General features: G+C 35.1%; 2 protein-coding genes across 5 annotated transcripts in view; one reads left to right on the top strand and one right to left on the bottom strand.

The window, feature by feature from the left end:
* LOC127837362 (putative serine protease F56F10.1) overlaps nt 1–27,602 on the top strand; it is a 197,735-nt gene that overhangs the window by 66,166 nt on the left and 103,967 nt on the right. The window lies entirely within an intron of this gene.
* Nucleotides 231–26,592, bottom strand: LOC127837360 (uncharacterized). 4 transcript variants are annotated; one of them, XM_052364323.1, is made up of 22 exons: nt 26,398–26,591; nt 25,554–25,778; nt 24,930–25,058; nt 17,312–17,434; nt 15,029–15,439; nt 14,771–14,903; nt 13,457–14,627; nt 13,005–13,239; nt 11,754–12,725; nt 10,302–11,656; nt 9,970–10,158; nt 9,367–9,877; nt 9,135–9,251; nt 8,620–8,930; nt 8,349–8,456; nt 7,255–7,408; nt 6,876–7,059; nt 5,170–6,788; nt 4,049–4,980; nt 3,401–3,722; nt 2,674–3,216; nt 231–2,215 (listed from the first exon to the last, which is right to left on the bottom strand). In XM_052364323.1, the coding sequence occupies exons 1-22, from the start codon at nt 26,456–26,458 to the stop codon at nt 1,932–1,934; spliced, it is 10,089 nt and encodes a 3,362-aa protein (XP_052220283.1). In that variant the 5' UTR covers nt 26,459–26,591; the 3' UTR covers nt 231–1,931. The 4 variants fall into 4 exon arrangements, 3 of the variants coding, with proteins under 3 accessions (XP_052220283.1, XP_052220284.1, XP_052220285.1); XM_052364324.1 differs by having other exon boundaries at nt 25,554–25,766; XM_052364325.1 differs by lacking the exon at nt 26,398–26,591 and having other exon boundaries at nt 24,930–25,051; nt 25,554–25,569.

Genomic DNA, 27,602 nt, shown 5'->3' with positions numbered 1-27,602 from the left:
TGGGCATACATTTTCGTAACCACAATTGTCGTACCCAAATTTTGTTCGTACCCAAAATTTTCTTACCCACATACACAATTGTGTTGATGTAGATCAACTTAAATTGATGCTTTTATATCCATCCTCTTCAAAAGTACTATCAGTACTTTGATAATTAAAACGACTTAATCATGGAATATTTTGGCAGAAAGCAATCTGACGTATCAGATAAAACGAAGACCACTATATGATAAAGGAAAACATTTGTTTCTGTTTATTAATTCCAAAGCACCTCTCACACACGTATCAACAGTTTTAAACAATAAATATATACCTTAAGTATAGATTCAATTATATATATGATTGTAAATGTTATTGTTTCGTCGAGAATCACATGGTAACAATGAAATTAAAACATTGCTCAAATTGAGTTTACCACATATCACTTATAAAGGGATTATTGTAATTCAAGGCAATCTCAATTAGGGATAATACACATTTTCGAGGGCATGATCATCTGCGGGCGTTCGAAAAATTCGTTCTTGCCCGAGTGCGCATGCGCATAATCATGTTCGAGAAAATGTGTATTTTTGCTATTATTGCATAAACATATCACACATACCAAAATAAATTAAAATAAAACTGAAAACAATATTTCTTGTTCATTCGACATCGACAAAATAATTCGATTATTTCATATGACGTCATGCAGTTCAAGGTTGTGTTTTACATATAGCTCACTCGGTTTTCATCAGAAATGTCGAGGCTTTACCTCCGGATAGGCAGTTTTCGATTTAAAATGTGTTTGAACAGTGGATTAATGCAAATTTGAAATCCAGCCGCGCAAAGTAAGAAATTAGGAATTATTTTGGAATTTACTGGTCGTGACGGATAAATATATCGTCAGAATAATTCATTATTTTCATAGAATGATAGATGTTTCTTTCGTACAGGTCTATCTTATTTCGTTTAACCTAAATTTTCTAAACTGTAATACTGCCAACATAATGTCACCGAAGTATTTCAAGTATACATCAGGAACGCTGTAGGTACATTAACACTTACATATTCAGCATAGTTTTTGAAAGTGTTGAGTAAATAACCTTAACTTCATTGACGTTTCAAATAAAATAAAGCTGTTGTCAAGAGAGTGCAGATGGTATAATTTGAAAAGTGGATTGAAATATTCGTTGCCTTTATCCCTGCATTCATGAGGAAACTGGTGCTTATTCAGTTCCCCATTAATGCTTTGAAAGTCGTCGAAGGCAGGAGTCATTAACAAAGTTCAAAATAACTAAGGGAAGTAACTGCCCGTGGACCAGTTGATGGAAATGAACAACACATAACAGGGCTTGAACGGCACGTGAATCGCCTTGTTAATTCACGATTTCTCCCGTTCAAGCCCTCCTTTTGCCAATTTCTGCACCCCGCCAGAGGGGATTATAGATAGAGTTTATGCAATAATAAACAACAAGCATAAATAAAGATAAGCGAGCTAGTACAGCATAGCAAACAATAAAACACAACTCATTCGAATGGAATGAATATGACAATATTATATGTATGCTTTGTAAAAGACACTGTTCTACAAAGACATTACAACTGTGTGTTTGCAATGGACAATAAATGAATCACAATACATATAATAAAATACTACAATCACTGTATGACAAATATTTAAATCCGATTACTTATAACGAAACGATACATTATAAAAAAGGGAATATATACATATACACATATATTGAAATTGCAAAACATACGTTTATACGGGATTTTGCGGACGAATACCGTTGTACACAATATGTTTAAATAAAAATCCAAGGTTAAATATTCAATCTTACGATTTTTGCGAGACACTACATGCATGTATCGTAAGGAAAACAAAAAGCAATCAGGACAGGGAAAGATGATGTTGAAATAATCGCTGGTTTCTATCAAACAAAGTTACTTCACAGTTTGTATGATGTACTGTATGTTGTATACATCCCCGTGCTGTATGTGCAACTCACTTTTATGTACAGCTCGTTGAGATTGGAAGAAACAAGTGTCGATGATGGAACTATGACGTCATACACGTGGTTACGTGTGTAGTTTACGTCAGCGATATCAGAAAATCCGTCACGGGATCCAATAATCAGACTGTAGTGAACCGGTACTCCCGGGATTCTATTGAAGACATTTTCCCAATTTAGACTTAATTTGCCATTTGCGAAAACAGCTGATATATGGGATCCTGAAAATTGAACGGGTGATAATATAGTAACGCATTCCAAATCGAACATGTATACCAACGCTGTCAATTTATCACAAACTATGAACAAGATTATAGTATATATTCACAAATCCGTTACACATCGGCTATGTCCAATCGTGTGAACGACGATGTTGTTCGAGTTTTATATAATAGCGAATAAGGAATTCGAATTCAAATTATAGCATAAAATTATCAAGATTATTGTATCTTTTTCTAGATCCGTTACACATCGACTATATCCAATCAAGTGAACGACTAGATGCGCAATTTTTATGTTATAGCACATAAGGAATTCATATTCAAATTATTATATAAGTTTAATATGATTATTGTATATTTTTCCAGATCAGCTTCAAATTTCACTATATCAAATCAGGGACACGACTATTATTGCGAGTTTTTATACTAGGAAACAACAAAAATGCGATAAAACACACCTGTAAGCTCTGGTGGTTCTAATGCTACAATCAGCGAGGACTTGACATCGGAACTGGTGAATCCTCCTCCATTTAGTGCATGAACTTCGGTCGTGTATGTCTGGCCTGATTTCAACTGAAGATGCTCATTGGAGAACATATCCTTTATGCCTGCATCAGTCCAGTCTACAACAATCTCGCCATTGCTTTGGATACGATAACTGTAGGATGTAATCTCTGAAGGATCTTCGAAATTGTTACATTCCATCTGCAATACGCTTGAATTGGACTGCGCAGGAGACTGGACGGACAATGGTCCAGTCATAGAAAACGATTCCTGACCACTGGGCAAAAACCGAACGAATGCTTCCGAGTTGTTGGGCGGTTCAAGGTAAATGATCACTGGTCTAGATACTAACGTCGTAGCGATTTCAACCTTGTTCACACATTTCACCGTAACAAATACTCTGTCGCCATGAAAAAGGTTAGGAATGTCTGTCGCACAAAACTGCAATGTATCCGAATCCCTTTCCTCATGTATATCAGCTGACAGAGGTGCTGATCCTAGTAAACAGGAACAAGACAAGCATCACTAATGATCACATCATATTTGTAGGTTCATGTGATCACGAAAGTGCAATTGTATTTTAAAAACTGAAACAAATGATGTTGTTTTTGCATTAAATAATATGTTCATTGTATTTCATGTGTAGGTATATAAACTTTCAAGGACCAACAACCTACTCACCAATTAAACAACTGCAGTATTGAACATCGGATTCATCATCTTGCGCTGTCCATGTTGTTAGTAATTTTGTAGAAGTATCTGTTATAATAGAAACGGCAACAGCAATGTCGCTGATGGTAGGAGGAGTGTGATCTATTGTAAGTGCTTTTCCCGAATAGAAAACAGACGTGAGACCAGCGTGGTTCTTAGCAATTGCAGTAATGAAAATTGGTGCCCCATGAACAAATGGTGCAATAATTACTCCAAAGTTATTGCGATTATGTAACTCAAACAGAGGTTTGATCTCAAAACCCCCTTCAGTTGTACCGACTCCAACGGACACCTATGAAATACAAAAAATGTTTCCATGTTCCAAACATCTAATATATGAGAAACGTATAAGTAATAAATACAGAATAATGACAATCATCAAAATAACTTAATGAAAATCTCTACTAAAAAAAGACTTGGCTAGCCCAGTTGAGAGGGTGTTGCATGTCTATTCTATATGGGGATGATCGGTGAGACATGCGAGGCAGTTTATTATTAAGTATGTGTCAAGCGCCATGTCAAGTCTTGATTTCCGAGTCACATTGAAACAAATTTAACAAATCATATACTTTAACTACTACAATGCAACACAAAACACAAACAAACAACGACTCTCACCGTCTGTAACTCGCTTTCCGAATCCAGTATTCGCAAGGATACAGTCAGCGAATATTGGCCTATTTGGTTTACAGAAATAGCAGCTGAATTATTTTCTGCAAGTTTACACACTTCAAAGTCAACATTCTGAATTAAGTATTTGGCAAGTATGTTTCCAAAGTCAAGTGTTATGGTTTGCAACCCTTCTAACGGCGATATAAACATGTAATTATACTCGAACCATCCATCTTGACGTTTCTGTAATGGCAAAGGCAAACTGTATTTATCCATCTGGAGAATTGGGTTAAGCACATACGTAGCATTTTTTATATTTCCATGAATAACATACATGTTATCTTTCGAGACGTTTGCGTTGAACCAGAGAGACAGACTTTCATCAGTAACTTTGCGAGAAACACCGACTTCAATAGTTTTAGTTGATCCACATGAAAAGCCTTTCGGTGGGGTCGTATCGATTGTTTGTTTTGGGCATCTTACAATTGCACTTTCGTGACCTGCTGCGTCAATAGCTTTTACTACTCCAAAATAAGACTCGCCATTCACAAGATTCAGGTTGGTAAAGGCATATTTGTTTGATAAACCAACATTTGTAAATGTCAGATTTGATTCATTGTATTCACCGTCTTTGACAAGAGCAATCAGATAGTGCTTTATTCCAGAGAAATGATCCTGGAATCCATGCCAGGACAGTTCGAAGTTTGAAGTCGATTTCTGGAAATCTGCGTTTTTATGTCCAATTGTATTAAACACAACCCCGTGGATGGGATTATCTGTATCAATAATGAATCCATCCGAAGCTAAGCCAGTGTGTAGTCCAACACTATTAACAGCAATGACTGTAAAGTAATAGCGCGTGCCTGGATTGAGAGAAATGTTATGAAGACTTATGTTTGTTGCCAGTCCGACATCAATTTGTTGAAGTATGTCATCATCTAAAATTTATAAAATGAATGTGTATTTTTAAGAGAATTTTATTAAACCGTCAGGAGTAATTTAAATGAGAAACTGAAAAGAAGTATAAGAATTTTATAATAGGCTTCAGTAAAAGTAGTTATTTGGTCTATTTAAGCAGTCACGTTACTTATTCAACGTATATTATTGTGTATTTTAAACGTTCTCACTGTTAGGGGATGTCCCAAGGCTGACGCTGAAATGATCGATTAAGCTCTGCTCTTCAGTAAACAAATCCTCCCAACAGGCAATAATATTATCCGTCCAGTCAATAAAGTCCAAATCTTGAAAACAATTACCTTCCCTGATATAACGACCACGTTTGACCTTGGGTGGTGTTTGGTCTATCATGATTGGAGACGACTTGAACACAGTGTATGTACTTTTGCTATACCATACCTTAACATATATGACGTACAGTTCCCCATGTACAAATGAACGATTTACTGGTAGACAATGAATAAATTGTAATCTTTGTCCAACATCACTCCAGGGGTTTTCTAGTTTCAGATCGTACACCCCTTCGCCAACAGCGTGTCCATGAACGCCGAGGCTCCATTCAAAACGATGAATATTTTCGGAAGTACTTCTTCCATTTGTTCGTGACCAGTGCCCACTCAAGCATGCCGATGAAGCCGAAACATTAAGAATTTCATGCGGTAGTCCCCAATATACATCAAAGTGTGGTAATTTTTTAGTGTGCGCATCTGTGCTAGAGATAGCAGTACATGTTTTGTTGGAGCTTACTACTACACACGGACGATCAATAACTGCGCACGTACAATCCTTGTTACAAAAATGTATGTCGCATGAATGTTTTTCGATTTCCAAAATTCCCATTTTATTTTTAGAAGTTTCAGATAAAACATTCACAGTGACCCTTGCAATCGAACTGTTAAGTCCGACATTGTTTTGCGCCCATATCGAAAGAATTATAGATTCGTCAGGAGAAATACTTTCAGTCAGCACGAAGGAAGTTTTAACAGTTTCGCTTTGATTAGTTTCTCTAATTCGAATTACGCCATTTGAAAGTTCATTGAAACTGTATGATCTCGAGACCGTCACGTAGTAGTTTTCAATTCCTGACTCCTGGTCGTGGAATCCATACCATGTCAGGGATACATTTGTTACGTTACTGCCAAATGTATTATTGTAGTTCGTCCACGTCAAAGGTGGTTTAAATCCACCGAGATGTGGTGGAGTAGAATCAATTAACAGGTCGCTTGTTCGTTCAGAAGCGCAAAGTCCGGCAGCGTTGCAAGATGTTACAATTGCATAATATGTGTCACCATTATTAAGCCAATTCCTCCCATCTAAACTGACAGTCACGTGGCGTTCCGATCCTAAGACAAGCCTCTCAACAGGCGTGTGACCTTCGTGATGCGTTTTCAAAGAAATCTCATGTCGAACAATAGGACTAATGTCGTCCTTGAATTCCCATTCAAAACGCAAGATGGATTTTTCCCATTGTGACTTTTTACCAATATCCGAGTTGTATTTTAGTAGGAATTTTGGAGCTCTCACAACAACTGGCGGTGTGTCGTCAATGACAAAAATATCAGACGCCTTTGATACATTCATGCCAACTCCATTGAACGCCCAAACTGTTGCCATAAGTGAAATATTCATCGGGAGCGTTATATTAGATATAATAATTGAAGAGTGGAGCAGTCTATTTGATAGGACAACAACATCACAATCGCCCTTAGGGGTAGACACACACACTTCAAAATGATCTATATCTGATTGCGGATCTTCGAAACCTTGCCAACTTATTCTAATAGATGATCTGAAAAAACAATGGTGATGGTAGTTTTGCTTTTTTTTCATACACAATAGAAATAAAACTGACAAGAACTATTGTTGATTGACATACCGATGTCCTAAATATTTATCATGACCTTCTCCTGGTCCAATGTGAACAAGACCGCGTTCTGGGGGCGAGTTGTCCACAATAAGGCCGTCTGATACACGTCTGGTGCAAAGGTTTGCATTGTTACACGCTTCCACGGTCACAAAGTATTTTTGTCCAGGAACAAACGGGCCATTCCATGAAACCTCTGCAATTTATAAGTATGTATTAATGGCTTTATAAGTTTGTTATAGAAAAAAGAGTATAGTATATTCGAATTTTAAACATTTGATAAGTTAAACAGATCATTTCCGAGGATATACATAAACTACACTTTATGGAACGTGGTATGTGTTAATAACATATGTTGTTATATTCAGCAGAAGTATGAAATCCTCATTACCTGTCATCATTCCAACATCTTGTAGCGGTCTTACATCGGACTCATATGGATCGTTTCCAAGACCGACTTTAAAGAATGCTAAGCCACTCTCTGCGTCGTAAAACTCTTTCCAATATGCACTGATAACGTAGATATCAGTTTGGTAATCAATCTCCTGTAATTCATTGCAAGCTTCGTTTATTGAATTATTTGCAAGAAACTGCCTACTGATAGGAACCTGTATTTCCAAACGGATTCAGTACACTAAAGCTATGTGTGCAGTATTTGATTTAAGCATCACGTTTTTGTAGTCATGTTTTTAATTGTCTGTCGTAATAAGTACATTTGGTTGAGATCGTTTAATTTGTGATTAATTTTTAACGAAGTGTGATGTTACGCTAGCCTTCAAACCAGTTAAAACCCCGAATGCTTAGCATTGGCCGTGCTAACGCGGGTATCCCAGTTTTAATCATTGTATGTCTACAGTTGGTGATCTTTTCTTAAAGTATTGTATAAGACCAAGAATTCTTATCCTGAAGTTGTGGAGTGCCATTGTTTGCAATTTTATGGCAAGAAATTTACTTGTTAGTTCGAAAAAGAACATTGAACGTAGTGTTTATTAGACCATCAATTTATTTGTAATATCTAATGTTACTAAATATACCTTACTTTAGTGATTTATGATTGATATTTGAGGTTATAATTATCCTGAAAAGTGAACAATTTGAGGTCGTAATTGCTAGTCGAATCAATGTTGGTGTGAATTATACCACGCAATGTCATATTTATGGTTACGAAGGTGCTGTAAGAGATTTTGCAATGGGAAAAATTGGGAATTTGTATTCTAATTAACTATCATGTTCTTCATTAATAGTCTTATAATGAATGTTTCAATTTAAACTACACTTTTATACAAATACTTTAATATTGGAAATAACATGTTATTTATTAGCGTTAGTTACATAATCGTTCATTTAGAACAATGTGATAAGTACAATTGTTAGCTTGCATATAGACAATGTTAGTAAGATATCGCGTCTTTGAGTCTTTCATTAAGTTTTAAGTCAAAGAATGGGTTGTACACGGTTCTAGGTGTACGAAGTAATAACAAATACCCCAGCTCCTTTGATCCCATCGAGAACGTGTCCTCCGGTGGGTGCAGTTCGGTCCAATACAAATCTTTTTGATACATATTGTGAAACAAGCCCTGCTCGATTGATCGCCTAGAAAGAATACAATTGAAATATTCCGATGCATTTACTACTATTCTTGCACATTTTAAGTACTGAAATAATTTGCAAATATTACACTGATAATTAGTTTCATAGAAGTATATAACGTTTAAGGAACAATAACACACGGATTGAAGTAAAGCCGATAACATACTTGCACAATAATGAAATAAAGATGACCGTCAATCATCTGAGCTAAATTAAATTCAAAGAAGTTGGTGAAGACTTTCGTATCCGCCATGATATTTGTTACCCCTTCCATTGTACCAACGCCAACATTGAAATAGCTAAGGCCGCTGTGCGGATCTGAAAATCCTTCGAAACGAACAGTTGCTAGTTCTTGGTTGATAAATATGTTTCTCTGGAGGTTGTTTAGAAACGTCACACCGCCACATAAAGGTGGTGATGTATCTATGATCAATTCTAATGAGTCCGAGCTGGTAGACAAACTTGCATAATCCGTTGCTGGAAAATATCATTTCGCATTATACAAATACTTAATGCCCTTAAAATAAGCTCAGAACTCTCAGTTGCCGATGAAAAAAACCCGGCTTGTAGACAGTAAGGTTTTGGTTAAAATTTAACCACTATATAACCGATATTTTTAAACGAAAGAGAATCAATCATAGTTTAACACTTATTTATTTAGAAGTGTGAACTAAAACATACCATTGACGGTGAAGAAAACTTGACTTCCATCAGGCGGTGCTGACAGATCCAATATTGCAGATGTTTCCATGCTAGTTCTAACAATATCCAAAATATTGCTCGAACCGGCACTTGTGCCTGAATATACAAACGTTTATTTATAAAATTTACATTTTAAAATTAATCATAATTTCACACAAATAAAAGCATGTATGTACAAAGTTCAAATTAGAAGTGACATGACATTTCTTGCCTGTTCTTATAGAGAAATAATGCAGTTTCTCTGGGAAACCAAATACGGTGGCATCAATGTTGTCATGAAATCCAGTCCATGTTACAATGACGTGTTGTGGATTTGTGATAAACCCTCTGTGGTTGTGGACATGCACTTCACCTTTTGTAGGCGGAGAACTGTCTAATATGAATCCATTGCTGCACGAAGATATTTCTTCTAGAATTTCAGTGAAATATTCACGTTCTACCACAGTGTAATTCGAGTATGCGCATATGAAATATAACTCATTGAATGATATATAGTGTTTGTCTAATTCTATGTATCCATAGTCAGATTCGTACTTGATAACACAGTTAATGTCGGAATCACACGTTTGTGGCACGTACTGCAACTTCATAAGGTACCATGAAACTGAACGTTCTGAACCGTACATCAAAGCACCGGTCACTGAAGAATCGGCGTTACCTATGTTCATTTCTGAATCGTGAAGACGGACATAGTGCTGACCAATGTCAGAACTATGGAGCATCTGAAAATTAAACGAAGATATATTTACATATTAGAGTGTGAAGTATAATGGTAAACTAATGTGTAATTTTATGTATTAACGAATCCAGTTACCTTTTTGATGTATACCCAACTGTCTGATGACGAATCAAAGTCGTACACTGCAGTTTTAGAATAGGACCCACTATCGCCTTTATTTATCTTGTGACACGATGTCTTCGCTAAACCACTCACAGAAAATACCCTGACACACAGGAAAGTTGTAATATGTCCATGGGTTGGGAGACGAACGCACATTGCAACCTGTAAGAAGCCATGTACGATATAGATTATATGTTAAAAGCATCCATTCTCGAGTTGTTTGTGTTATATTAAAGTCTTTAAAAATGCGTATTCTTTGACTCCAAAAATGTAGCGTCAATTTATTCAAATGATATAAAAATTACCTTAGCTGTTGTTCCATTGGGCAGCACATTCTCCCAAACAGACAACAGTTGACCACCTATTTCATCACGACTTACAGACCATTGATAAAATGCGACGTTTTCGCTCTGTCCAATTATTTTCCATGACGCCTTAACATCAACGCACTCCCCAGCATTTGCGACTTTAAGTTCAGAGTTTATGAAAGAAATATCAGGAGCTTCAAGTTCGATTGTAAATGCCATTGAGTGAATAGGACTGAGACACCTTACATTGTTGCACAACTGAACGCTGGCCATATACAGTGTTTGGGCTCCGAAATTCATATCATGGAACGTAATACCAGATAAGCCAATAAGGTGTTGAGGTGGTGCGAATATACTTTCTTCATCCGAGCCGTTAACAGACACGTATTTAAGTAATGAAACTGAAAATACAATATCCTCAATCGTTGTGGTATGAGGAAATGTCCAGCTAATAGTCAATTGATTGTTGTTCGAAACGATATTCTCTGCCGGGCATTTACTGATTTTCAAACGCAAAAACATGTCCATTGAGACGTTTCGATGTACTTGTAGAGTAGGTTTCTCAACAAATGGGATCAGAACATAGTTGTTATCTTCGGTTTGAACTAGTGCATCACTTGTATTAATGCTCAGTATATTTTGCCATTCACTTTTTTCCGCAAACAAAAGATATCGCTGCCCGATAATCAACGTACATGGAAGTTCAATGAACGTACCGTCGTTTGTAATCGAAACATTTACTTCACAGACTTTTGTTGAGAAGCAATTTTCTCCGATTTTTATTTTCATCTCATTTTGTGGAGAATGTCTATCGTATATTCGAACTCCGTTAGAAGCAGATATTGTAGTACCCCCGCTACAGCTTGCTTTTACAATGAAAAAGTAAAAATTGTCGTTTACAATTGAACTTGATTTAAGGCAGATGTTTTTCATTTCTGACGTGTTCTGAAATCGAACTATATCTGGTGTTGTGCGATCTAATCCTATGCCAACTTCCAACGAAACATTTTCATGATGTTTAAATCCCATCCAACCCACACACATCATGTGTTCAGTAAAATGGAAATCAATATCCGTTGAAATGTTCATCATTTCTGGGTCCAAATCAAACACATAGCCGTGTCCTGGTGGAAATCTTGATGGCAAATGGAACGTTTCGGTCCTAATCGAAGTAAAGTGACCGGCATTGTTGTATATGTAAACGTTGAGATAGAACATTAGTCCATCGCCCGTGTCTTGATTCTGGAGGCGATTTAGAGGGTATTTAAAGCAGCCTCCAGTATAAGAGGGACACGGTGTCGACGACTCTAATCGCCATTCAAGGAGTGGACTGGAAACAATTTCTTCATGACCTAAATGGAATAAAATGTGTTTATTTTTATGAATTGAATTATATATGGGCTTCGAAAATATCCATGCATTACTTAATATATACAAATGACAACCTACCAAATTGAAATACCAGTTGGTCTATTTGGGCTGTCTGTTCATCGTCATAGAATGTATCGGATTCCCAGGCAAACACGATCGTGTCTAAAGCGATCGTCACACGGGGAATATATTTGTACCGTGGTGGTGTTTGGTCGATTAAAATAGGACCAAGGGTTGCGATGTTGAACAATCCTGCTTTGTTAACTGTTTTGATGAAGACATAGAACAGCTCATCGGATCCAAGTGCTTCATGTCGATGTCTGACGTATGGTTTACTATCAGTAGAAATATAGTCCACCAAACTTGGCGAATCCTTTTCAGTCGCATCCAGACCAAGCCCAACAAAAAAGTCATCTATTTGACTTTCTGATTCTTCCACTTCCCAATTCAGCACGATATGATCGTTGGGTAAATAGATAACCGTTTCGTTAGTGTACAAAGATAGGTGTCGACAAAGGAAATCCGAAATATCAAGGTCTTTACTTCCGGATATATGCGTAGAAATATAGTCAGCTACCATGGTGTCTATTGTTGATACGCAGATGCTAAAACATGCTGTTGTGTTATACAGCGGGACTTTTTGAAGGTTCGATTGTAATAAATACGGTTGTCCTTTTTGGCAGATAACGGTTTCGGTCCATGCTGCATGCGCAAGTGTTAAGTTGCGAATAAGAGCAGCTGAGATATCTCGTGTGATTCCATCTGAACAAACAGGCTTTGATGACTCCATGGCATGGTTAAGAGCAATAATGGTAATGAACCGTTTACCTGTGAAATTAGCGAGAAGACGAACTGATGTGTCAGTAAGCTCTTTATATACAGTTATCTCAGCTACTTCTGTAAAGTTGTACAGTTCCTCTTTTGTTAAGCATCTAGAGGCAAGCCCTAACCTATAGAGTTTGATTCCACTTTCATGGTCGATAAATCCATGCCAGTGTACCACAAAGGAATCCTCACTTGTGTAGTCGATATCTTTGTAGTCCCCGGGACCTTTAACGAAACATTTAACAATTTTAAACAAAGCTTTATACACAAGAAGTACTTTTACGAATCTATTTCACAAGGCCTTCAGCGAGTGGCGTCCCGATAAAAAACTACCGATTATGATATTTTCCACAATTTATTAATGAACATCAACTTATTATGCTCCCTTTGAACAATAATTCAATATAGACAAAAGCTGTCTTTGTAATATTTTGTATAAGTATAAGTATATGATTACAGATTGTCAACTATGGTTTCAAAGCTCGATTTTGTCCCATCCAATACCTTCATAAATCACTCCTTCTTCTGGTGGGGATTCGTCAATAAGTACATCGATGTGCTCTGTCGTTGTCAACAAGGCATTGTTAGTGACCGTAATTTTGAAGAAGTAGTTCCTGTTGTGGTTCCCGGTATGCTTATCGGCTTCAATGAGCTTATTAAGCGGAATTGAGTAGTTGAAAAATTCACACATTCCTATGTCTGGGCAATAGCAATCGACATTTCCAGTTGGACAAGTTGCCTGAAATACGTAAGCACTAAATAACACCAACATGTATGTGATTCAAATAAAAAGTTATTTATCAATACATTTTTCATATTGGATGTTTATATTGATTACGTTTTATATTGATTCCGAAAACCCGTTCCTTTCAATTTAAAAATTATTTAAATCTGTTTAGTAAAATATTCGACATATTTGAAACACACAATCATACAAATGGCAAGATGAAACTAACGTTTGTTGTCTGTACTACTGACAAATAACCACTTGTTAACGCAGTTGACGTATCGGCAATTCCGAACTCCCACTTAATGTTTTGGAGTCCGCTATGCGGGTCCAATGCGTCGAACGTCATCTGCATCTTTGACAAATCGGTGCTGTTATGAACATATAACATCTCATATCCGTCTTTCTTTAACCAAATGTTATTTATATGAGGTGGCGAGCGATCTATGTAAACGGTTCTAGACTCATTGAAAGTGTTATCGACAATATCAACTGGACGAATGTTGAATGTATAGGTCTGTCCATCAGCAACATTTAAATTGGTGCAGAATCGTTGATTCAGAACGTTTGGTACGAGTTGTTCTTCCGTAAACGCACCATTGTTCAGTTTCCATGATACGAAATATTGTATTATCCCATGCACATTCGGTGTACCACCAACTGGGAGAAGGCCAGTTGTCTGTTCATATACGCCGGTAATTTGACCATGCGGCTCGGACTCTATTTTATTTAAAAGTTCATTTTTCAAATAGAACATGTTTATGAAATAGTTTTTCCAATTCAGACAAATGTCATTGTGGTGTGTTTGCCAGGTGAAATTAGTCTCTGGCGATGCTGAATCAAATTTATAGGAATTTTCTTTCCAAGTTTCAATGAAACTCGTGTTGTCGAACAACATAAACCTTCTACTTTGTCCAACGTTATCTGCAACATCCTTGACCTCTAGCGTTATACAATACAGTCGCGGTGAATTGGATGTCAGATTCAACTCCATTTCATGCATATCAGATTTAGGAACTCTTCTAGTATAGATGCTCTTTGTGTAATCAACTTTCAAAGTTCCGTTGGAGGGAGGTACTTCGTTGACAGTTATTTGGTAACTTTCAATTGTCGATGCTGTCTTACTTGCCCCTCCACTTGGAACTGGATCAACCCAACCATTAAATTGAACCATCGATACTGTGGATCGTGTAACTCGCTTCTGAAGTGTTAACGGTTCGGACGAACACGACCCCGTTTTGGAGCAATGTTCCGGTGGTGCGTTATCGTATCTGTAACATACTGTCCTTTGTTTTGTCACCTTCGTGTATGGAACTGGTCCAGATGGTATTTGCGTGTCTGCCCTTGTATCAATGCTTTTTAAGTAGCCCCCCGCCTTTGCTTCAAACTCCAAGCAAAGTCTGCAGCATAAAATACATTTTCAAATTTTACAATATAAAGCCTAACAAATCATTACATAAACAATTCAGCAATTTTCTCCCAATTCAGTTCCCTTTTCCATGGAAATATATAATCGTTGATACAATAATGTAAAATGTCTTACGCCTCTCCATTTTGTAGACTATACTTCGCCTGGTTTACAGTTATATTTCCAAAGTCTTGGTGTGCTTGTTTTACGCTTGTGCTGGATGATGCATCAACCAATTGTGTATGAATCGACTTTGCTTCATAGGAACCTTCAGAAGTCACCATACGTATAACTTTGTATAATATTCAATATGAAAAAACACCCTAAGTATGTACTTGAGTAGCTAACATACAATATTATTAGTTCAAAGTGTTGATAAACAGTTAAACTTACCTATCACAGCCTGGATCTTTATTGTTATTGTTGTATCGCTTATTCCAAATGTTTCTTCTTCGATGAAAGATGGTTTGCTAAGTGAAATATTAACTGCAAATTCCGAAGACATTGTAAACTCCATAGTACTCGGTTGGTAGTTGCCGTACATGTCCGCTAGGTATTGACATGCCGTTGAGTTGCCAGTGCTCATTGCTCGTTTCTTATCACCGTTAGGTCCCACTGCCACTGTATCGCATGTCAAAATATCAGGAATCGTGTTCAGCTGACACGTTGTTTCTCCTGCATTTATTGAACCGTAATCAACAGTTGACCTTTCGTCAAAGCCATTCGCACATGTACAGTCCTTAGTAAGTCCGTTGGTGCTGCATGTTCCGGGCCAGCAATAGTGATTGTTCCAAGCGCACATACCTTAATAATGAAGTGTTTAACCATTAACATCAATTTACTATGGTTCAATACAGTCACCAATAAGTTTATATATTTACATTAACACGTCTTGTTATTTGAATAATGCCTTAAAAGTTATATTTGTGATTTTGACATTCAAATTAGGGAAAATGCGTAGTATTTATTACAAATTTAACAGGAATCGTTTTTTGTTAGTAACAGAGTTATTCTCTAAATAAAAATGACGCAGGGCACAATATCTTTAGCACTTTAGAAGGAGTTAGGAGTTATAAAACATGCTCTTTGCAATTGTTCTCATTATTCAATAAAAATGATTGAAGTTTTATTTAAATCAATTTTATGTAAATAGAAGAATTCTTTGCATTTAAACTCGTGGAAAAACAACAGCAAATCAATCCATAATTATCAAATACATAATTTTGGTAAATGTATTCTGTAACGTCTTTCAAAGTATGTTATAAATAAGCGAAGCATTATTCATATCCCTTCTATTAATTGCGCTTTTCATAAGAAAACAACAAAGGCATAGCTCTTAAATCACTGACGAGTCATGTTTTTCGAAATCGGATTTTTCGCCCAATGTAGTAACTGTTATCTTAGTTTTTTCAATTCAAACTGCATTATTATAGACTTACAAGAATTAAATAAACGAAAATAAGTATGTTATACCTCGTTGCCCTTCGTCAATACTTTTAGCTGTATTTTATTTGAATCAATTAAATCTCGTTCAAGTTGTGCTTCGCACTATAAATTACATTTCGTAGTTTTGCTATTTAAAATAAAAACAAGAAAAGGACAATTACTCACAAAATAATATAGAAAGAGAATTAATCTGTAATTTCTGTATTAAGTTTTAATGTATGCGCCACACATGAAAAATAAAGAAAGGGTAAACTCTGTTAATACTGATGAGACAGTTATAGTCTTTGTTCTCGCCATTTTCTCCTAAATCCCGCTATAAGTAAATAAAGGTTCATTTGAATCTTGCAGATCGTTGCACCACACAAGCAACGGAGTATAAATAATAACAAAAGACATTAACTGTGAACGTACTGAAAAGAGATATGTGGTTTTTGTACTCTGCACATTCATTATCCACTATCAATCTAAGTTTTATTTAAATAAATTCAATTGTGTGTGCTTTTTGCTACGCAAAATTATGATTCAAAGACAAAAGTCTTTCACACCATGCTGCGAGAGTATTCGCCGTTTACCCTGCAGTTCACCTTAACGCTGTTTATTATTATGAACACTTTGGATTCCTTCTACACTAACCGACTTATAAACCGCACACGATGCATGACTGACTGAAGAACGAAGAAGGTGTTGACGGATGCACGATTCGATATCTACGTTATTCCTTTCGGGGCTAAATAACCCATAGATTAATTTTAGTGTAAATATTGTTTATAATTGACACATACAGTTAAAATATTACATTGTTTGTTTAACTCAAATGCATAGATAGTTGTCCAACTACCGATTATGAGGTGTTTTTTTATATGTGAATGCAGTCTTAACAGATGCATGCGCTTTCTTTACAAATACTATCCGTTTTCCATTCAACTTCAGGTTGATATTTAACGAAGAATTGAAATGCATTTCACTCCACGTATCTGTGGATATTAGTTTAAACCTATTTATTTAAGCTCGATTAAATCAAAAGCCGCAGGCTTATAGAAACGCTATCGAGTCCGTTTCCTGGGCCTATAACCAGTGCTTGGTGTGTTTAAGGAAGATCTAGAGAACGCTCCCCGAGTGGAGATCGAAACCGTGACCTCCCGATCGCTCGGCGGACACCATATCCATTTCGCCACGGCGGACTTATATCTGTGAATATTCTAGCATAATATCGTATAAAAATTATCTTACGTTGACACTCTTTTTCGTTACTCCATATCTTGAATATGGCATTGTTTTCATGGCATTCCTTGCAGACAGTGTTGGATGTATCTGTGCAACTTCTGTGCTTACACTGGGTGATGTTCGGACATACTGAAATACAAAACCAGCACAAAAAAAACTTTATCTGATGCATATACATGGAGAAAAATCTACGTAACAGTATGTCAAGACGATGTTATTATACCGCTTCACGCATACAAACCTGTATCTACTATCTGTGAGTATACAATAAAAGCAGATAAAACAACAACATTGTACACTCTTTGTATCAAGACCAATGCTAGGTATTATAAATATGACACATTTCATGGTTTCAATTTATTATTTCGCACATGGCAACTGTGCAGAGCATCCTTATACATATTTATTTTCGATTCGAGGATTAATGTTTTTCTGTCTTTCCAAATTGCCTCGCGGTTAAATTTTGAAGCACATATCCAATATAGCATTCGAAGTTAACATGCGTCAATTTGAACACGTATACATATACATATGTTCTTACACTAAATTTAAGTTTACATGCTTTCAGAGTTTTTAAAATAAATATGTAAAACATAAATTCTCGCAACAATGTCCGTGTTTGATCTCTGGACAAAGACATCCATAACACCACTGGTTACACTATCCGGTATCACGAAATTCGGAGTACATGTACTGTTTATTGTAGTCGCGCATACATGCATTGATAAAACCAGCACAATGCGCAGCGCAACAAAATAATCTAGACATAACACGCGTACCTCCACCGCAGGTTCTAGGACATTGCCACCATATTTCCCATGGTAACCAAGTGCATTTGGGCACCGAAAATCGCAGAAAAAAACATCAAACATTAACACGACTATGAAAAATATATTTATTACACATTTAACTAATAGAATTATTCTTATAATAATATATCTTGAATATCCGCATAAAAAGGTCGCTAATTTAATCCTTATGGCATAGGTGTATGTAATATTCATTTTTTTTTCATTTTAAATCTTTTTCAAGCGGCGCTCTAGTAAGGCATTCTTTCAAACCATATTGTGATATTTTGTTAGTAGTAAGACATGTGTCGTATAGGATGGAGCTAAAACAGGGACATCTGTATACACTAATGAGAAGTCACTTTCTGATTGTACGTGCATTATTAGTCTCCATTATATTAAACCAATTAACACGTTTTGTCGGCTTTTTTGCTATAATAGTAATCTTGATTGGTTTCAGTTATTCATAAAGCGCTGAACAGAAGCATAGACCACTTAAGATATTAATCTCGATTTCGCATTGGTATTAGATTTCTACTTAATTTCATAATCAATTCAGTCAAGTATGTGTCAATATAAATCCATGTATGTATTTAGTGCTAATACAAGGTATACAGCAATTAACAAGTTCAATAGTATATCGATGCAAAATAGTTTTGTAGTATTATTTAAGAACATAGCACTGATCTAACGCATCGAACAATAAAACATTCAAATCATTTGTTGATTAAACCTCACATTAGTATATATTTTATACTTCCTGAATAATATATACGCCGTTTATACAAAATGTACATTTGTATATCACAAATGCGAAGCTTGAGAAAAATGATAAATCCGTAGCAATCTATCGACTGTTATAAATGTAAATCGATAAAACAATTTATAAAGAAAATACATGAGAGAAAGCTCATCGCCGTGACACAAATACTGAGGTTTCACTTAGTAAGTATATTTAAACAAGCAAGATGATATGTATCGTGACGTCTCGACTCCAATAATATCCTTCACGCGTGATTAGTTTGACATGACATATAGTTTATATATGTCATTCTATGTCACCTATGCACGTACTGCTTTAACATGTTGTGATGATGGATTCATCTGCATGCGTATTGGGTTCTTCAAAATAAAACTCAAGCAACGTGAGCCGAGTATGCAATACGAACTCCTTGTTTATAAGAAAACGCAGAAGGTTGTACACGATAATTTTCATCCTCTTAAAGGTATTGGTTAATTCAACATTTATATGTGTTAAGTCAATTAACTACGTCTGTTAGATTCCAAGGTACTATACTTGAAAAAGAAGAAGGTTAAATAAAAAAATAGAATAATACGTCTTCAAATCAAAACGTGCGTCAGTAGTATTTTTAAGCAGACTAAAACAATTGTGAACATGGCAAACATCGGATCGGCCTAAAACAATGTTAATACATTTACAATGTTTTGAAACCGAATTGCATTCGTAAAATAGTTGCTAAACGCTGTTCATAACATAAACACACAAATACAAGAATACTGAAACTTATTCGATGGAATACATACACATAATTGAAGTTGGTAACATGAGTTTGAATGTCTGGATAATACATTATGGCTTACTCCTGTTTGGACAAGTACGCGAAATGCTGGATAAGATATGTATCTTGATTGTAATACAATATCTACAATATCTCTTACATCATTAGGAAATACAATGATGCCTGTTAACCACCGATTAATACCATCATAGTTGAAGAATTTTCACATTCTGAACACTTAATTAACAGGGTCCGAAGTACCACCATATTCCTCTGTGTATTCTTGCCGTTTTCAAACTGTAACAGAAATTGTGAAATTACGCAGTTTGTTCTATGTGTAAATACATGTATCACATCGATATGTGTAGTTACATAACTGAAGTAGCATGAATATGGAATTTAAATGTTTTTTATATGTTTGATATTACAATCAGGTCTGCTCTTTGCGAATAAAAAATATCAAATGTGATTGCTTAAATGCTGGAAACTACTAATATATTTTAAGGTTACGCACACATTCATAAGTAATATCAATAATATTAGTTATTAATGTTATAATTAGTATTATCATTGATGGATAACATGTTTATATTGTGAACACTCTTGAGGCTATGTTACTTGCAATTTTTTTGAAAAACATGGTCAGAACAGTTGCTCAATTATTCTAGCCCATGAATGCAAAATATGCATAGCAACGAGTTATTTTGCCAAAAGTAGTAAATCAAGAATACTAATCACTTTCGCAACATCTGCATTTCCTTCGACTTGGAAATCCCCCCCCCCCCCCTCTTGAATTAGGGGCACCACCGTCCAAATTTTAGTGACAATTTCCATATTCCTCCTTCTTTCCCTGAACACACAAGTATAACAAGAATATGTTGAACTGTTGCCCTCCTTAATATCTTTGGCTTCTAGATAAACCCTCGTTATATGTGCACTACGCATATTTAATTATTAAAAAAATACAATGTCGTTGATGATTTTCTTTTTAAGCAGGAAAAACACCAAATCGCTGCATTATGAATAAACATTTTTGATTTCACTACACACATGTTTATTATATAAAAAAGAAAATCATACCGAATCATGGAACATTGATTGCAGCAATTAATATTATTGAGACTGCCGTTGCAAACCAGTCTAGTGAGAGATTGAGGAAGACCACTTTGTAATAGAAGATATATGAGCGTGTTTAATTGTTTGAATATAGTGGTTTAGAGGCGTTATCGGAGACATAGGTAACATGTTTCGCATGCAGACGACCCGCTTCAAAATCACCAGAACTACATAATTTATCTTTTTAAATTTGCAGTTCAAATACAGATATAACTGAAACATATGCAAGAATTTCAAACTGTTTTATAAATTTGAAATAATGGTAAACCCAAGTTGAAGACATGCAAACCGAGCTATTCAAAACAGTATGTGCATGATAAAATTATACAGCAGGCATTCCCTTTCTTTTCAATTATGTTCTACCTTTTAACTTTTGACCTCCGCGTATGACGTCGACTTTAAAGGTTGACATGCGGTTTTAGCTCAATCTTTATTATATATCAATACGGGAGGTACCTGAATATTGCGCGCGTCACATTGTTTCATATAAATTAACAAGTGTTCAAAGCAAGCTTGAAACCTTTAATGCATAAATGTATTAATAGTTTTCTGTCCGGAGACGTTACGGTACAAACCGACTGACAGGCCGATTTATGCGACATAGTGATCTATATATTTTCCGCCGCTGGTAAGGTGGTAAAATTAGTTGTTACTTACAATTTATATTTTGGATTATTTATCTTTGATAATTTATAATAAATGTTTCATGAAGAAATCACATTAAACGGAAATTTGTTGAATTGACATCACATATTAAAATCTGCAGAAAGAATGAGGTTGCTCAAACATAAGCATGCACGTCAAAGAGTTTGCAAGCATTTTACGTCAAGGAAAGTTTTAACTAAATCTTTTCTTAGTACTCATGTCTAATAAACAAATGCATTAACAGTGACGACACTGCCGCGATAAAATTATTTGTTTGTTTAACGTGTTATAGTTCTAAACAAATATGGCATATGTTACGTAAGATATTATTAATCAAATTGAAATGCAATATATGTATGAAGTTGGAAGCCGAAAAAAAGGATCTAAACAAGCATGTTTTCGTACTTTGGCTTGTTGTTAAACAATCTTTGCATTTGCGTGTGTTGAAAAAAAAACAATCGTTGATTTGTATGAATTACTACTTATGAAAATACTTATCGATAGCATAATTTCTACTCCAAAATATTTATCTCATATCAGTAAGTTTGAATTATCTCACAACTCGAAGAGTAAGAGGTTTAAACATGTGCAATTTTAAATAATATCCTGACTTTGCGATTCATTTTTATACAATAAACAATAAAGAAAACATTTTATCATAACCATTTAAACACATATTACACAAGTTACATGACCCTTTTCAGATAATGAAAGATATGTAACATTTATCGATTTCCTCAAGATTTAAGCATGAGTGTTTAAGTGTTTTTAATAAAGATTACACAGTTCGCTTCTTATTGACATCGAATCGTCATTAATACATTCCTTGCTGTGTACTTTTAATTATACATTGAGTGGCTTCGTTTTTTAACACATCGTACATTAGTTAAAAGCTGTTAAATCAAAGCTTACCCATTTTGTTTACGTTTAACGTTATATATCATTTGTTCTAAAGATCGAAAAGAAGAACAACGGTTCTGAAAATTAAAACAACCTTTGTCATTAAGATCATTTGAGTGGAAAAACAAAAATGTATAAAATATGTTTATATCATACCTTTGTTAAGTGAGCGACGTCTTGTTATTTTCATTCAGTTCGTTAAAATACACATACATATTATGAAAATATATTATGTATGTTTTTTGCATAACCTGAAACATAATTCTACTATGGGCGGTATTAATTATGACAAATTGTTAAGCAATTAACGAAAACTTATATTTAAAAAACGGAACGAATCTATTTTAATTATATTCTATAACCATATAAAATAACGTTAGCAAGCTTGACTCGCTTTAATCTGTTCGAGACCTCGATTTATTCTAAAGTATGGTTGGATATGCAATTATTATGTCCCGATAAACGTATTGGGAATATAACAAACTGCAACTATCTACAAGAAACACTATCATATGGCAATTTAAAATAACACGCATAAAAGGAACATTCATTGAAACGTTATCAAAATATCTCAATATTCCAATTATTAACATCATAACAACTTAATCACTTAAAACACAATGCAAGCAAATCACTATAAGAATGTATATCAGCACCATACCATTGAGCAGTAAACAGGTACAGCTTCACACTGAACAATATATAAACATTACGATCTTCAAACAACATTCCGACATGACATCATTTAAATAACAATTACATACACATAGTTTTAATAATTTAGGCATAAAAGGTATAACAACACGTCTCAAACGATGTGTAATGTTAGACTGAAACAAAAAAATCAATGAATTGTCTGGATTACTTTGACCCGTTCTAGTGCGGGCATCAATGTTTTAAAATTGCGTTCCGTCCGTATCCTTAATGTTAAACTCCTCACATTTAGAAGTATTCTGACTTACTAGACCCCTAACTTTTGATAGTGTTAATCGGCCGACAACAACTTGGGGACAGATATAAGTTTATTTTTAAAAGCAAACGTTAACTGTATTAAGACCACACGGAATTTTGTAAATTAAGGTGAATATGCTTATATAAGCTTTGATGCTGTATGCAACAGTGAATATGAAGTGAACACTGAGTGAATAATGTTTTCGTATAAATTATCTCCTTAAATGTGGGGTGCAATTTGAACACAATCATGTACTTGTGTTGTAAGAGACTAAAACCTTCGTCAAATATAAGTCATATACTTTAAATCAAAGAAAACATGAGTTATTGTATATCACGCAATAAATTTATTGTATATCACGCAATAAACGTGTTATCCCTCTAAACCCATTTTGACGGATATGATGGCAAATGTCTATGTTAAGCATTGTTATTTTTATCATATATAGATGTGTACATTTGTAAATTCACATTAAACAATTAATTATGACGACATATGCATATGTTTCAGTTTACATTTCACTTTGTATAAGAGCATATTGCTTTCCGTTGTGCAGAGTGTATTAAAACACTCATGCGTCTTAATTTAACTTGTATATAAAAAGCAAAACCTTGTTTGTAGAAGTATTCACAAATTAACGAACTGCACAGTGTTATCACCGTTGTCACCAATACAGATTTAGTCGTGAAATAGCTCATTTGTATATCATTTCTTGATGATGAACTTGAGATTTACCATATCACGTCCGTTAATCACGGGCGCAATCTCTTTCTTGCGACGCATTTAAAAACTCCACAATGTAACAACCTATTAAGGTCCCCACGTTTCCGAAATGGTTGTGATTGTATGATTCTGTACATTTGTGGATAAATTAATCTTCGCTGAATCGTACTTCAGTGTCCGATTTTTTAAATAATGCGCATATGTCGAAAACACATAAAATCTACCTACCCTGAACAATTATCCTTGAAATTTCAAAACATCCTGTCCTTAGCGCCACCTCGGAAGTAGAATTGGCTTAATTATTAATGCGTCTCCAAAAAGAGGTTTTGCGCGTGATTAACGGCAGTGCATTTGCAGTTTCAAGAGCACTGTGTTTAAGTTTCCATCAATGGATAAAGTAATCGTTTGCTGTGAATGGCTATGCTTAAAAATAGTATGTACATTCAAGGGCTGAGCACATTAAGTATTGTGTTTGCAGTTCACAATAATGTATAACATGCTTAACCTTATGCACGTAAGACTGTTGCGATACAAACAAATGAATAACTCACTATAGACTATCAAAGTTGATATTAAGTTTCCATACATGTGGACGAATGAACCTATTAGGATTGATACACCGAACAAATGCAAATCAATATCCCAATTTGTATTCCAATCTTCATTTCTTATGTTGTTGTTAAGTGATTGCAAAACAAACTTTTAGCAACGGTTACCTGACCTCTTGTGAAAAGAAAGTGATCAGGCGTAATTTTTTAATTAACTTTTTTATTAAAACCAAGGTTCTTAAGTGCTTTTCAATATAAAGAAGTAAAGAATTAAAAAAAATCCAGTGTTTCACAAGGCCGACAGAACGATAGACTGAATACATCAATAACTGATAAAGGTCGCCCATTTTATTGCGTGAAAGGAGTAATAAAGGCATATTTATTTTTTGAAGGCGATCAACATCGTTCAATGTAGCCTTAACTGTAGTTTACCAAAGCATCCTTGATGATATCCTCCTGAATAGTACGGATCCTCGCAATGTGTACACATGATGCCGTCAGGATACCCGCCGCACTGTTGTTGACCAGGAATACAGTTAGGTATGTTGATTTGTCTGCAAACTAAAATGCATTAAGAATTCATTCATAATATGCATTAGTTGCGCATAACATAATGGCAGAAGCGTATAACGATTAAAGAGAGATGTTTAAACTCAGCAGACATTAAGAATTGTGATAGTATTTTGCTGTAGTTGCTTGTTCATCTGTCATGTCATGTTTTGAGACAAGGTATATGATTTTGTTAAATAAGTTGTCGTATATGCATCGTCGTGACTCGTGTTCGCTTAAATACACGGTTCAATCTAAGAATGAATTCACATTATCTAAATGTTTATAGGTCGGAACATTGCCCATCCATATTCATGAACACAAACTTTGACAGCTAATCTTCCATGGAATAAAGTGTTGTGTTTGCAATAAAAACATGGTTTAATGACGTTTTACAAGTTTTAACACTTTAAAATGAAACATTAGCTGATGTAAGATATATATAAGTGCGTGTATCTATATATGCATTAAATGGTTAGTGTGCATATTAAGCCATAAAATACATACTTTCGCAACAGTCACCCGTCCTCCAACTTGAACAGGAGCATCCACCATTTACCAAGGCATATTCGTTGTGACACGATTCTCCGCAAGCCTGGCAAAACTGCTTGTGTTGTCCCAAAAAACACGACTTGCAAGTTCTGCATTGCTGGCCTCCACAACGTTTCGAGCACGGATCCCATGACGGGCATCTGTCATACTCGCCCCACGTACACGCCTCTGTAAGCACAACTGTGTAAAATGAAAATACTTTAAACGAGTAATTGTTTATTAAGATACAAATATGGCATTAGCAATGACTTTGCATCATGAGCAGGAAAAAGAAAATCATGGACCAGCTTTTAACCGAACCGTAAAACAAATTCAGACATTATTATGTACTTTAGTTAAAAAATGAAATTACGATTAAAAGATAAATAATTTCGTTTTACTGTTTAAGATGACTTTGCCTGACCTTACCATATATGAAATATAAAACGAATGTCTAAAGTGAGTATAAGTTATTTATTTTACAATTAATATGGTAAAGTCAAAGCGTTTTAATTATATATTAAACTATCCCAGTCTTCTATGCCGAGTGAAACAAGAGCAAACATGTCGTGTGAATTAAATCACCAAATACACTATTTTGATATACAAGAGTCGTAAATATCGGTAAAAGAAATGCACATATTCTAGGTAGAGGGTTTTAAAATGTAACTGCTTTAAAATGTCTATGAGTTATAACACTATCACGTGCCACTTGTACTTAGTACAAATGTTCGCATAATAGTTCTAAATAATATGTTTATCTACCAAATCTATGGAATTGTTGTTACTACGTATACCTAATAGTTATGTTTTCATTTACCTGCAATTTGTACATCCAAGCACACAAGTACAAATACTCCAAAGTATATTTCATATATCATTGTAAATTCATTTGAATTTCTATTCGAATAAAATTGTGTTGTAAATAAAATGTAAAACGACAAAACGCATATATTTAGTACATTGCAGTTGTCTTTACACTGACGCCTATCAAATTACAATTTCAAAGTATTTGCGTTTTTTATCAAGCAAAACGCTTCAACACGATTAATATTTGCTTAAACATGCCTTTACTAAAATCGATAACCCAAGTAAGATGTTTTGTCTGGTTGCAAACTACGAAAAAGATTTGTGATAACATTAAGATACCAAAACGTCTCCTTTGAAACTTAATCAAATGAATATGATGGCAAAGAGGTCCGAAATGTGTTCTATTGAGATTATCTCTTTATTTATAAATAAGTTAGCGAATAAATCTGCGAGATGACTTTATGACTCAATGTTGTGAATTGACTGAGTGTTTCGTTGGGTGAATTTTTTTCACGGTGAGTTCAGCTTTAATCGATTTTTTTGTCCGGTGTTACATGTATATAGGTAAATGGGCACTTGCCTAAATCATAAGAACAGAATGACAATTTTATTATGCGTTCGGTCGTAAGTAAGTTATATTTATGTGTTCGCACCATATTCCACATACCTATTCGAACAATTTCCTGAAATGTATCTTAGCATTAGACACTTATCCAAAAACACGATTGAGTCATATGTTAAAACGGTTTATCAGGAATCGTGGCTCCAATGTTTACGTCATAGAGACGATGTGCCGTAGACATTCATCACATACGCCGGCTCAATATCAAGGCCAACGTCACACTTAATGGTAACTTCGTGTCCGGTCCATATATATTTTGCCATTAAAATATGTTATTGACATTTGTTTTAAGTGTTTATCTTATTAAACCTATCTGAGGAAGATTGTCGCGCAAACTCAAGATCAATTTCACACAAATAGTTGAGTGTTTAAACACACATCTTGTCCGTTCATGTTCGTATGTGCCTTTCAGACTATCTTGTTCTCTTCAGTCACTGTTTATTGATAAATTGTTTTGACATTTATATACGATAGCACAAGTGCAACTTGAAAACCGTTCAACATATTCCGTATCTGTGAATAATCAATCACAGATAAAACAAGAAGAGTGTCCTGTCTATTGCGAACACAATGGGAGACATTGCGATACAATA

This window comes from Dreissena polymorpha, chromosome 7, assembly GCF_020536995.1.
Source record: "Dreissena polymorpha isolate Duluth1 chromosome 7, UMN_Dpol_1.0, whole genome shotgun sequence".
Taxonomy (NCBI): Eukaryota; Metazoa; Mollusca; class Bivalvia; order Myida; family Dreissenidae; genus Dreissena; species Dreissena polymorpha.
Note: the sequence above shows the minus strand (reverse complement) of the source record. Positions and strands in the feature narration are given on the sequence as shown.